This window comes from Carlito syrichta, unplaced genomic scaffold (assembly GCF_000164805.1).
Source record: "Carlito syrichta isolate Samal-C Ts95f unplaced genomic scaffold, Tarsius_syrichta-2.0.1 Scaffold307227, whole genome shotgun sequence".
NCBI classification, from domain to species: Eukaryota; Metazoa; Chordata; class Mammalia; order Primates; family Tarsiidae; genus Carlito; species Carlito syrichta.
The window spans coordinates 496,632-509,824 of NW_007251323.1; the positions used below are offsets into that span (position 1 = coordinate 496,632).

A 13,193-nucleotide genomic window follows, 5' to 3' on the forward strand; every position below is an offset into this window, starting at 1 on the left:
AGAGATGAGGTCTCGCCAACTTGCCCAGGCGGGTCTCCAACCTGCAGGCTCAGGCAATCCACTCACCTCGGCCTCCCAAAGCGCGGGATTACAGGCTGAGCCACCGAGCCGGCTCAAAAAGATTTTAAGCATAGCCAGGTACGGTGGCACATGTCTGTAATCTAGCTAACTGGAAGGCTGAGGCAAGAGTCTCTTGAGCTCAGGAGTTCCAGGCTGAAGTGCTCTATGACTGAGCTTAGAATAGCCACTGCACTCCAGCCTGGGCAATATAGGGAGACCCCATTTCAAAAAAGAAAGAAAAAGAAAGAAAAAACTTTAAGAATTAATAAATACTGTAAGAAAAGAACAGTATTTAATCTAATACTCTTCCCTTCAAGCATGTTCAATGAGCACTGACTGACCACCAGCACAAAAACAAAAGAACATACATCTTTTGTTTAGGATTCAGTAGGAAGCAAAGTGATCTCTGAAAAACAGCAATATACTAAATTTCCCCAAGGCAAGCAATTTACTGATAACTGCTGACAGTGTATGCTAACTTGCAATTCAAAATTATCTTAAAGTGTAGCTCTAAATTTAGGAGTATTTTAATAATTTCCCCAAGGCTAATGGGCAGAAATTTTATTTCCCCAGTTAATAAAACAAAAATCTTAGCAACTTGGCAATCGACCCAATAAAATTCCACAGCCTAATGTACAAATACGATGACTACGTCAAACACCATCAGCGCATTGAAAGATTAAGAAAAATATATACTATAAAAACAAAAGGGAACTAATGGAATAAATAATTGTACAACAAAGACATTTAGCTTGAAGCCCTCTGTTACTCGCTGTCCTAGCACAAGAGAATAGATGTGGTTTTCTTTACTAATTACTTCAGGATTTGAAATTCTATTATTTTGTCATTTTCTAACCTAAGTGGTTAGTAGTAAAAAATTTTTCTTCACATGTATTTGTTCAGAAGCCTTAGATTTGTTGGGTCACAATGGTGCTTCTTTGTTGTTGTTGTTGAGTTGGGATCTTGGTCCGTTGCCCAGGCTGGAATGCAGTGGCACAATCATGGCTCAACAAGACCCCAAACTCCTGGGCTCAAGTGAGCCTCCCACTTCAGCCTCCCAAATAGCTGAGACTACAGGCATATGCAACCATGCCTGGCTAACACTTTTTTTCTTTTTTTGTAGAGATGAGGTCTTGCTATGTTGCCCAAGCTAGCCTTGAACTCCCAGGCACGAGCGATCCTCCCGTATCAGCCTCCCAAAGTGCTGGGATAACAGGCATGGGCCACCATGCCCTGCGGGTCCTTCTTAATAATGCAAGACACATATACTATACATTTGTGAAATCCACAATTTTCCTGTTAAGCTTAATCTTTAATATTAAGTCTTAACTGATTCTGAGGCATATTTTAAAACATTTGGCATAGAACAGACTTACAATACATAGTCTTATGATTATAACTGGCAGTATTTTCTTTCCTCAGATGCCTTGAAATATAATTTGCTGGACTTCGTGGATTTCATTTAAGATACTGGAGAGACTTTAAGATATATTATCAATTCAGTAAAAAGCTTTTCTGGGTGGGGGAATTAGCACTGTCATGACAGTACACATACAAATTGATCAAATTGCGTTCTGATTTCAACAATGTTAAAATATTAAACTACATTTTAGGATCAAGGAAAATACTGCAATGAAACCCAATTTTTGAAATGTATTCATTTGTGCAAGAAGAGAATCTCCAAAATAAAATAATGTGTTTATTGGGTGCTTTTCAGTTTGTAAATGAATCAAGAACTTGATTTTTTCTCTCCAAATAACTCAGAAGTTAATATGAAAGAACAGGTTGATTATCAGACCCTGAACTGAAAGGAATTTAAAGACACTACAACCTATCCTTTCTTTTTAAAGTGAGACTACTGAGGTCATAAGAAATTATGTGATTTGCTCAAGGTATCAGCTATTCAGTGGCAAAAGTGAAACTAAGACTCCAGGTCTTCTAATTTTTGTCCCTTCTCCCTCCCCCCCCACCGTTTTTGTCAGTCTCACACTGTTGCCCAGGCTAGAGTGCAGTGGCATGCTCACAGTCACTGCAGCCTTGACCTGCTGGGCTTAAGCTATCCTTCCACCTCAGCCTTCTAGGTAGCTGGAATAACAGGCGTGCACCATCAAGTCTGGCTAATTTTCCTTGATTTATTGTAGAGATGCAGTCTCGCCAAGTTGCCCAGGCAGGTCTCGAACCCGTGGGCTCAGGCAATCCTCTCACCTCGGCCTCCCAAAGTGCTGGGATTATAGGCATGAGCCACCACGACAGCCTAATTTATGCCCTTTTGAAGGTAATGATTGGCCATCACTGGCCATCATGGTGCCTCAGCCTGTTATCCCAGCACTGTGGGAGGCCAAGGCGAGAGGAATGTCTGAGCCCGGGGGTTCAAGACCAGCCTGGGCAACTTGGCGAGACGTCTCTACAATAAATCACAAAAAACTAGCCGGGCATGGTGACGTGCGCCTGTAGCTCCAGCTACTTGGAAGGCTGAGGCGAAAGGATCACCTAAGCCTAGTGGCCGTGAGCGTGCCACTGCACTCCAGTCTGGGCGAAAAGAGACTCCAACTCAAAAAACAAAACAAAACAAAACTTAATGATCCACAATTATATAAATTGGAATAATTATTCTCATTATTTTCAACTGATTTGTCTCAACTCATAATCTGCTGTTACAGAAACTGTTGGCACTGGTCTAAAAAGTAGGACTTCTTAAGGTAATAAAGAATTTTAAGAACATTAACAGGCATTCTCATGACACTGCAAAACTTTAGACAACAGGAGCTAGACCAAGACCCTCCTACACAATTCTTTCAATGTTCAAAATCCTGAAATGCATGAGAGAAAAATATCAGATAAATCTGAATTGTAGGACATTTTATAAGCCACCAGGCCTGGATTCTTTAAAAATTCAATGGTATGAAAAAAATTTAAAAATGGGGGAAATGTTCTGAATTAGAGAGACTAATTCTTTATGAGATTCAAGATATCTCCCCAGAGAGCTATAAATGACATTTTGGGGACAACTGGAAATCTGAATATAAACTGTAATGTTAAATCCCTTGGTAGTGGTAATCCTAATTATACAAAAGTGTATTTAGGGTCAAAATATTACTATCTGCATTTCTTTTCTTTTCTTGAGTTGGAATCTCACTCTGTCGTCCATACTGGAGTGCAGTAACATGTTTCCAGCCACCACAGCCTCAACCTGCTGGGCTCTGGCAATCCTTCCCCCTCAGCCTTCCAAGTAGCCGGAACTACAGGCGTGGGCTACCAAGCCTGGCTCATTTTTGATTTATTGTAGAGACAGGTCTCGCCCAGTTGACCGAGTAGGTCTTGAACCCGCGGGCTCAGGCAATCCACTCGCCTTGGCCTCCCAAAGCACTGGGATTACAGGTTGAGCCACTGAGCCCGGCTGCATTTATTTTCAAATGGTATAGCAAAACAAATAATATGTGCATGGAGGGAGGAGGGAGGAGGGTAGAGGGAGGGGTGAGGGGGAGGAGGAGGGAGGGGGAGAAGGGGAGAGAGAGGGAGAGGGAGAGGGAGAATGAACAGAATAGTTAAAGCAAATGTGGTAAAAAGTTAATGATGGATGAAAAAATCATTTACAAAATGAATAATGAATGAGCCACAACCATTCTGGTTCTTCTCTTGTTCTATATGCTTTTTCAGTGAACTCATCTTAATTTCTTTCAACCAAATATGCATATAATTTGCCACCTCTTCCAAAAAAACATTTTAATCCTTTACAAAAAAATTGATTTGCCTTTTATGAATCGCTTAAGATCACTTGTATTACTATATACTATATACATATATTCTCAATTATCTGCAGGTGTAATCACAACAAATTTTAAATTATCTGGTTATCTCCTCTAGATATTTACTTGTTAAGAAAATATAGGCCAAGTGTGGCCCATGCCTATAATTCCAGCACTTTGGGAGGCAGAGGCAAGAGGACTGCCTGAGCCCAAGGAGTCGAGATCAGCCTGGGCAACATGGTACAACCTCATTTCTACAATAAATAAAAAAATTAGCTGGGTGTGGTGGCACATGCCTGTAGTTCCAGTTACTGGGAAGGCTGATGCAGAAGGACTGCCTGAGCCCAGCAGGTTGAGGTTGCCGTGGCCATAAGCATGTCACTGCACTCCAGCCTGAGTGACAGAGTGAGACTGCCACTCCAAAAAAAAAGAAAAACGAAATTCTTTTTTTTTTTTTTTTTTTAAGTTGGAGTCTCACTGTTGCCCAGACTGGAGTGCAGTGGCTGCTCCCGGCCACCGCAATCTCGACCTGCTGGGTTCCGGCGATCCTTCTGCCTCAGCCTTCCAAGTAGCTGGAACTACAGGCGCGCGCTATCACGCCCGGCTAATTTTTAATTTATTGTAGAGATGAAGTCTCTCCAAGTTGCCCAGGCAGGTCTTGAACCCGCGGGCTCAGGCAATCCACTCACCTCAGCCTCCCAAAGTGCTGGGATTACAGACTGAGCCACCGAGCCTGGCTAGAAATTCATTTTAATATTAGCCTGAGATAAACAATCAGGAAGAAAAGTCTTTTTTCAAGATTCCTATAATGCACCCTAAAAGCCAAACAGAAAAGCCTTTTGAATTGTTAATTATCTTACCATTATTTTCCTTGCTAATATAGGAATTGAGTGTTGACTAAAATAAAGAAGTAAAGGGTCATCTTGTTAACTGCATGCTCACTTTAGATCAGCTTACCAATCAATTTTTATTCTCATAAGAGTTCTTTAGTAACTCTTTTTCTTTTGGAGTCAGGGTCTCATTGTCACCCAGGGTGCAGTGCAGTGGCATGATCACAGCTCACTGCAGACTTGACCTCCTGGGCTCAGGCAATCCTTCTGCCTCAGCCTTCGAATCCCAGCTTATTTTTTTGTAGAAATGAGGTCTCATTATGTTGCCTAGGCTGGTCTCAAGCAATTCTCCCAACCTTGGCCTCCCAAAATGCTGGGATTACAGGTGTGAGCCACCATGCCTGCCCTAGTCACTCATTTTCTTAAAAAGGTCTTGTAAAATGTTAAAGATATTCTTGATTCTTGGGTGAACTAAAAAATTTTTTTTAAATGTTGCCTAGGCTGGTCTCAAACTCCTGGGTTTAAGCAATCCTCCTGCCTCAGTCTCTCAAACTGTTGGGATTACAGGCAGGAGCACTGCACCCAGCCAAAACTTTATTTATTTTTTGAGTTGGAATCTCTGTCACCCAGACTGGAGTGCAGTAGCCGCTCCGGCCACTGCAGCCTCGACCTGCCTCCGAGGATCCTTCCGCCTCAGCCTTCCAAGCAGCTGAACTACAGGCACGCTACCACGCCCGACTGCGTTTTGATTTTATTGCAGAGATGAGGGCTCGCCAAGTTGCCCAGGCAGGTCTCGAACCCGCGGGCTCAAACAATCCACCCACCTCAGCATCCCAAAGTGCTGGGATTACAGGCTGAGCCACCGAGCCCAGCTCAGCCAAAACTTTAAAATAAAAATTTAACCTCGCTGTCTCTCCCTCCCTCTCTCTCTCTCTCTCTCTCTCAGGTCTCTCTCATTCCTCCCCTCCCTCTTCCTTCTCAGTCTCCTCTCTCCTTCCGCTCTCGCTCTCCCTCCCCCACCCCCTCACAGATTGGAGACAGGTGTGGAGCTGAGGGTGGGGTGGGGGTGGACTGAGAAGGGGCCCAGGACTGGGGTAGCAACCTGCAGAGGAAGGGGAAGAGAGGCGGGTAGGAGGTGGAGAAGGAAAGGGGGAAGCGGGGGCCAGGGATGGGTCCATGGTCCCAGCTCTCTTCCCCCTTCCCTCCTTCCCAACCTTTCAAACCCTCAGGCCAAGGTGGGGAGGAAGGGGAAGGGAGGAGGCCGCCCCCCCCACCAATCAAAAAAAATTTTAATCTCCTCTATTGGATGTAAATATTAAGCAACTGAGTTTTCAACACTATTATAATTTATACAGAAAACACTCTTACTCCACAATGATACATATTTCCTAACGTTTATTCAGAGTAGTGAATTTTATTTATTTATTTATTGTAGAGATGAGGTCTTGCCAAGTTGCCTAAGCTGGTCTCGAACCTGTGGGCTCAAGCAATCCTCTCACCTCAGCCTCCCAAAGTGCTGAGATTATAGGTATGAGCCACTGCTCCTGGCAGTGAAATATTTTTTAAGAACGAAGAACAATTTCATTTATTCATCAAATACCAAGTACTTATATTGTATCAGACTAAGGCAATGAGAATTCATGATGAAAGGGTATGTCCCCACCCTTGTAGAGTTTAAATTTAGTTGGAAAACAGATTCCTTCACAGAAAATTCCAATGTAACAATGATACAATGGGAACTTAGAAATACTACTTAAACCATAAGAGGCTTTATTGAAGTACTAACACTTGAGGTATAGATTGAAGGTACAAATATTTTCTAGGAGAGAAACGGGAAAAAGTATGTGCTTGGAGAGTCCCAAGATGTTTGAAATTAAAGTTTGATGTTTGTTTCAATTAATCTTAAGCACAAAATGTCAGAAGTTATCGTTTGCTCCCAGTCCCCAAAATCATGAAATTGGATTTATATGCACAGACCATCCTTTTAATATAGAACCTTTTCCAGTAGTGTAAGAATCTGTACTTCTCAGAGTTTATCAGGGTGTGCAGATGATGATGATGATGATGATAAGGTTGTTGTTGTTTTTTTTTTTTTTTTTGAGTTGGAGCCTGTGTCACCCAGGCTGGAGTAAGTGGCATGATCATGGCTACTGCAGCACTGACCTGCTGGGCTTAGGAGAGCCTTCTGCCTCCGTCTCCCAAAGTGCTGGGATTACAGGCGTGAGCCATCCTGCTCAGTCTGAAGTTTTAAAAAAATGCCTTGTTTTCTTCCCCCACCAAAAGTTGTCAACTCTGGAGTTTCTCAAAAACAGTTGCTTAAATTTGACTCTTCTGTGAAATAGAGCTGGAGGTGCAGAGGGGGTTGGGGGAAGACTGACCACTAATTCAGAACATTTAAAACTTCACATATGCAGCTGGGTGCAGTGGCTCACGTCTGTAATCCCAGTACTTTGGGAGGCGGAGGCAAGAGTATGGGCTGAGCTCTCAGGGGCTCAAGACCAGCCTGAGCAACCTGGTGAGACCTCGTCTCTACAATAAATAAAAAAATCAGCCAGGCATGGTGGCACATGCCTGTGGTTCCTGCTACTTGGAAGGCTGAGGCGGAAGGATCACCTGAGCCCAGTAGGTTAAGGCTGTGGAGCCCAGTAGGTTAAGAGTGTGTCACTGCACTCTAGCCTGGGTGACAGAGTGAGATTCCAACTGAAAAAAAAAGTCACATATCAAATTCAAGCTCATTTTAATCCCTTTAAGTCATCCTTCTCATTACTTATACATCATTTTTTTCTGTTGGGAATGTTCTTCCACCTTTACTAACTAGATACAAAGTCATTATCTTGTAGGAAGTCTTTCCTGATTAAATCCTCCAGATTAATCTCAAGATTCTCATATTACTATCTTTGCATTTGTTATCATGGTGCTTTGCAAATATGCTCAAGAAAGATGTGTACATTGCATCTTGCCGATGATACTGTGAATAGGTTTACTGATTGAGCCTCTTAATATGTGAGACCAGAATTAGCAGGAAGAATTCATTATCCCCAAGACATTATAATTTATTATCTGTACTTACGTACCCATTAAAGAAACCAACAACCTGAAGAAAAGAGGGTGAGGGAAAAAAAAAATCAACCAAAAATCAGCAAAAGTGTATTATCTGTAATACAGCAATGCAGAGCAGTGGTTCTTGGGATCCCTGGGGTCCCCCAAAACCCTTTCATGGGATTTGCAAGGCCAAACTATTCTCTTAAGACCAAGAAGTTATTTGCCTTTTCTATTCATTCTCTTGTAAATATCCTGTGAAACTTTCCAGAGCAATATGACATGTGATGACATTATTGTTCTGACAGTTCATGGAATATGTTCTGTGTATTCTGTTGTTTTCCAGAATTTTCTAAGATAAGCTCTCGGGTCTTCAATAATTTTTTTTCCCCTAGTTTGAGTTTCACTCTGATGCCCAGGCTGGAGTGCAGTGGCATGCTCACGGCCACCCCAGTGTCAACCTGCGGGGCTCCTTCCGCCTCAGCCATCCAAGTAGCTAGAACTACAGGTGTGTGCTACCATGCCTGGCTAATTTTTGATTTATTGTAGAGATGAGGTCTTGCCAAGTTGCCCAGGCAGATCTCGAACTCGAGGGCTCAGACAATCCACTCGCCTTGGTCTTTGTTCCAAAGTGCTGGGATTACAGGTTGAGCCACTGAACCCAGCCCTTCAACAACTTTTAAGCATATTAAAAAGGTGTCCTTGAGAAAAGAAGTTTGAGAACTTTTGATATAAAGCACGAGATATGAGGAAAACAGTACCTACTTAAAAACAAAAAATAGCTCTTTATTTTCCTTCATATCTCCTACCAATCAACTCTGCAACTGAATAGTTTTGAAGAATATAACTAAATATTTGAAGAAAAGATGTGAAAAAACTACAAATTGGTAACAGATTTAATTAGCTAGAGTGTGCTAGATCACTCCTGGACAAAAGTATGTATTGCTGTATTTTGTTGCTAGCTGGAAAATTTCATTCCTGATAAAACAGGCAAGAATTTTCTATTTAATCTTTAGTCAAATTCATGTTCTGAACCACTAACAGGATTCCATTAAATTTACTGGAGTTTGACAGGGTGCGGTGGCTCAAGCCTATAATTCCAGCACTATGGGAGGCCAAGGTGAGAGGACTGACTGAACCCACAGGTTCGAGATCAGTCTGGGCAACTTGGTGAGACGTCGTCTTTACAATATATAAAAAAACTAGCCCGGCATGGTCGTGAGTGACTGCAGTTCCGGCTACTTGGAAGGCTGAAGCTAAAGATTGCCTGAGCCCAGCAGGTCGACGCTGGGGTGGCTGTGAGGTGCCACTGCACTCTAGCCTGAGTGACAGAGTAAGATTTCAACTCAAAAAAAAAAAAAAAAAAAAAAATACAGGCACTCTACTTGAACTATAAAGGAAAAAATACTTGACAGTACTTCTCTTTAAAACATCTTTGAAAAGCATTTTGTACTTATTTTTTAGCAGGTAAGAACACTGTACTCAAGAGCTAAGTTACAGGTTCAAAGTTAGCTTTGATCTACTCTCTTAGGGTAGGCCCTCACTTCTTAACCTTTGCCACTTGTTTCAAAGTCTGTCACATACCTGACCTGTCAAGGGGGCCTGGGTGACATACTAATGCTGCATCAGCACAAATTTGTTTTACTGGAAAAACAACTCAAAGTACGTATTTTGTCAATTCAAAGGTTGTGTTCAGTCAAATAGTTTTACTTTGGAGGAGTTAAATATTTAAGAAACAATTAGTATGAAACCAGGAGTTCCAGGCTTTGGGTAAATTTTTGGATCAACGGGAAAAAAAATCAATTTAATAAGGCATTTGGACAGTCACTTGGAAATCACTAGAGAATCAAATTTCAATTATTCATGGTAAAAGGAAAAAAAGACTATTACCAATGCAATTGAACAGGTAAAAAAAAGTGATTGTAGTAATTTTATCTTAGAGCAAAAAAATGAAATTTAAAGAAAATGCAGGCCAGGTGTGGTGGCTCATGCCTATAATCTCAGCACTTTGGGAGGCCAAGGTAGGAGGATTGCTTGAACCCAGGAGTTTGAGACCAGTATGGGCAATGCAAGACTTCGTCTTTACAAAAAAAAAAAAAAAAATTAGCCAGGTGTGATGGTGCACATGCCTGTAGTTCCAGCTACTAGGGAGGCTGAGGCAGAAGGACTGCCTGAGCCCTGGAGGTCAAGGTTGTGGTGAGTCACGATCATGCCACTGCACTACAGCCAGAGCGACAGAGTGAGAACTTGACTTAAAAAATTTTTAAAAAGCCGGGTTTGGTGGCTCAGCTTGTAATCCCACACCTTGGGAGGCTGAGGTGAGTGAATTGCCTGAGCCCGCGGGTCAAAGACCCGCTTGGGCAACTTGGTGAGACCTCATCTCTACAATAAACCAAAAAATTAGCCGGGCATGGTAGCGCACGCCTGTAGTTCCAGCAACTTGGAAGGCTGAGGCAGAAGGATCGCTGGAGTCCAGCAGGTTGAGGCCGCGGTGGCTGGGAGCGGCCACTGCACTCCAGTCTGGGCGACTGAGTGAGACTCCAACTCAAAAAAGAAAAAAAAAAATTAAAAATTAAAATAAAAATTATCTTTTAATTTTTCTGAGTTGGATTCTCACTCTATCGCCCAGGCTAGAGTGCAGTGGCACCCTCATGGCCACCGCAGCCTTGACCTGCTGGGTGCAGGTGATCCTTCCACCTCAGCCTTTCAAGTAGCTGGAATGATAGATGGGAGTGTGCCACCATGCTGGGCTAATTTTTAAAATTTATTATAGAGATGAGGTCTTGCCATGTTGTCCAAGTTGGTCTGGAACCTAAGGGCTCAGGCAATCCTCTCACCTCAGCCTCCCAAAGTGCTGGGAGGTGTGAGCCACCGCGCCCGGCCTTTAAAAAAAAAACAACAACAGAGTAATAAGTACTTGGACTGTGTACCTGTCAGAGCTCTAAGTGCTAACAATAATTATAAGTGAGATCCTAATAAGGCAAGGAAGTAGACTGTGAAGGAAGAAAAAGACCAAACATCTGAACAATACATAAATTAGCTCATCAACTACCAAATAGCTGATACTTAGCTTTATGAAAACCAATTCTGTTCTTAGCTAATATTACTCCTTTCCAAACATATCCAGCCTTAATTCCACTTAAAAAAAAAAGACTTACAATGAAAGAACTATGTAAATTATACCTCAGATAGCAGCATATTCTAAAATCCTTTGATGTTTCCCCAAACAATTATTTTGGTATAAAGGGCCACTTAAATTGAAAAGGCATGTAAAGCACCTACCAGGCAGTCTCTTGAATGCCAATTTCAGAAAAAAATCATAATTAAATTAATGCTGACACCTAGTGGCAAGAAAGAACATCTTTCTTTTATAATGCTACCTGAATTGTACCTTCCAAACCAGACACTTCCAAATTCCTTCAAAAGATTATCCATTTAGTCTATTTAAGAATTATCCACTAACCTTAAGTAAAGAATAAGAGAGCAGTTCCCAAATACTAAAAAACTATTTGCAGGCATAAAACTGGTAGCAGAATCCTTTCCTGGGTATGGGTGGTGGTACTGAAGGGAGTCCTTATGAGAAATCTGCATTTGAAATTATAAAATTTTAACCTTAAAAGGTCAGAAAATATAACTTTAAAAATTAAGAATCCAGCTACTTGGAAGGCTGAGGTGGAAGGACTGCCAGAGCCCAGCAGGTCGAGGCTGTGGTGGCTGTGAGCGTGCCACTGTACTCCAGCCTGGGAGACAAAGTGAGACTCCGACTCAAAAAAATAAAAATAAAAATTAAGAATGCAGCTGAGTATTTCACGTGACAGAGATGCCACTAATTAACAAACTGTGGGATGCATTTTAATTCTGGTTAGGATAGACTAGTTCCCCTTTAAAAATGTTTTAATTTTTAAAAAGTAAAATGACAAACGAAAAGCCCACAGCTTTTCTCAATACTCATAAAACAGAACTGCAAACACTACAAGCTTTGCAAAGCCACTGTCTGTTTGAATGGCTCAATTCAATCAAACGTTGTGCCCAATTTCCAAACACCATGAATGCATAGTGTGAATTTTGATCAAACACCACTCTGTGTAAAAATATGAAGGAATATTTAAAATTCTACATGAAATTCTAAGATTAAATGTTTTGGAAATTCAGGGACAATCAATTTTGATATATCTATTTTCAACTGAAGAAATTTTCCATCCCGCAGGCTGGTATACTTGAACTGCTGTGCTGACTAGCAAAAACTGGCCATCAGTTTGAATTAATATTTTTATAAGCTTTCATTTAAAAATAAGTATTATTTCCTATAAAGATACAATTATAATCCATTTTAAACTAAAGAGGTAAGCCTATAATATGCCATATCGATCAATAAGAAAATGCTATACACAGCACATTGAGAAATATGTCTTTGTCCTCTTAAAAACAATCCCAAGCACAGATTTAGGTTTCCTACAGAATCGGTTTGCTAGCACTTCAAAATGTCCACCTCCTTCAATTTCTTTGCCACTTAAAGATAAATTCACTGAAAGGAAGCAAAATATCTGACTCAACTAAGACATTCATCAACCCTTCAGTTAAATCTCTGGAGTGAAGTAAAATCCTAAAGACAATTCATTATTTTTAAAAAGCATGGACTGAACACTGTGATTTTAAGGCATAAATAGACCTCTCCTGAATCTGGCGGGTGGGCGTAAATCACTAGTTATAAGTAAATTAAAAGACAAAAAAAATCCCTGTCAAGGGGCAAGTTGCTTCACTTTGGATGGGAAGTGTCAGGGTGAGGCAAAGGCAGGAATGGCCATTTACCAGGGCTCTGTTTTGGTGGTCAACTAGGACTATGGGGTTAAGGTCACGAAAAGACTTCGAATTCTTCTGAACCGCGGTCGGATTTGGGGAAACTGAGCAACCCACTCTCATCTTCTCGAACAAGGAAACTTGGGTGGCTGGGGGAACAATACGTTATTCTTGCAAGACAAACCAAGCCTGGTTGGGATCATTTGCCTACTTCGGAGTTTTCTCCCCCAGTCTGGGCCGGAGGTGGAAGGCGGTATACAAAAGGCAGGCGACAAGACAGACCCCTTGGGGGTCCGCGCTCAGGCTGGCCGGAAGGTGGAAAGCCTAACTCCGCTACCCCTCCGCCGCGGGCCGGCTCTCGGGCTGGGAGCCACGAGCCCCCCAAGGCGAAGTTCCCGCAGCAAGTGGCCGCCAGCCCCGCAGCAAGGGCGCCGTCGGGAACCAGCCCACTCCAGCTGACCGACAGCAAGGGAGAGTTCGGGGCAGGAGGGGCGCGCTCCGGAATCTGGAGCCGGCTGGGGCTCGCGGGGGGCTCCCTCCCCGGGGAACGCGCTTCCCTCTCCTCCCCTCCCCAGACCTCGGCCCGGGGAGCGAGAGGCTGGGGTTCTGCGGGGGCCTCACCAGGCGGAGCTGGCTAATTTCGTCGTAGGACATAAAGCTGAGGATGTTCTCGATGGCTACGATGGGCAGCGCCACCAGCGTGTTGTTTTGAGGCAGCTGG

General features: G+C 42.5%; 1 protein-coding gene across 1 annotated transcript in view; it reads right to left on the minus strand.

Annotated features, from left to right (window-relative positions):
* Positions 1-13,193, minus strand: part of FBXO28 (F-box protein 28) — a 44,007-nt gene that overhangs the window by 30,507 nt on the left and 307 nt on the right. The window contains exon 2 of the mRNA XM_021715631.1: positions 13,094-13,192. Coding sequence (XP_021571306.1) covers positions 13,094-13,192 — 99 coding nt within the window. The remainder of the gene's footprint in view (positions 1-13,093; position 13,193) is intronic.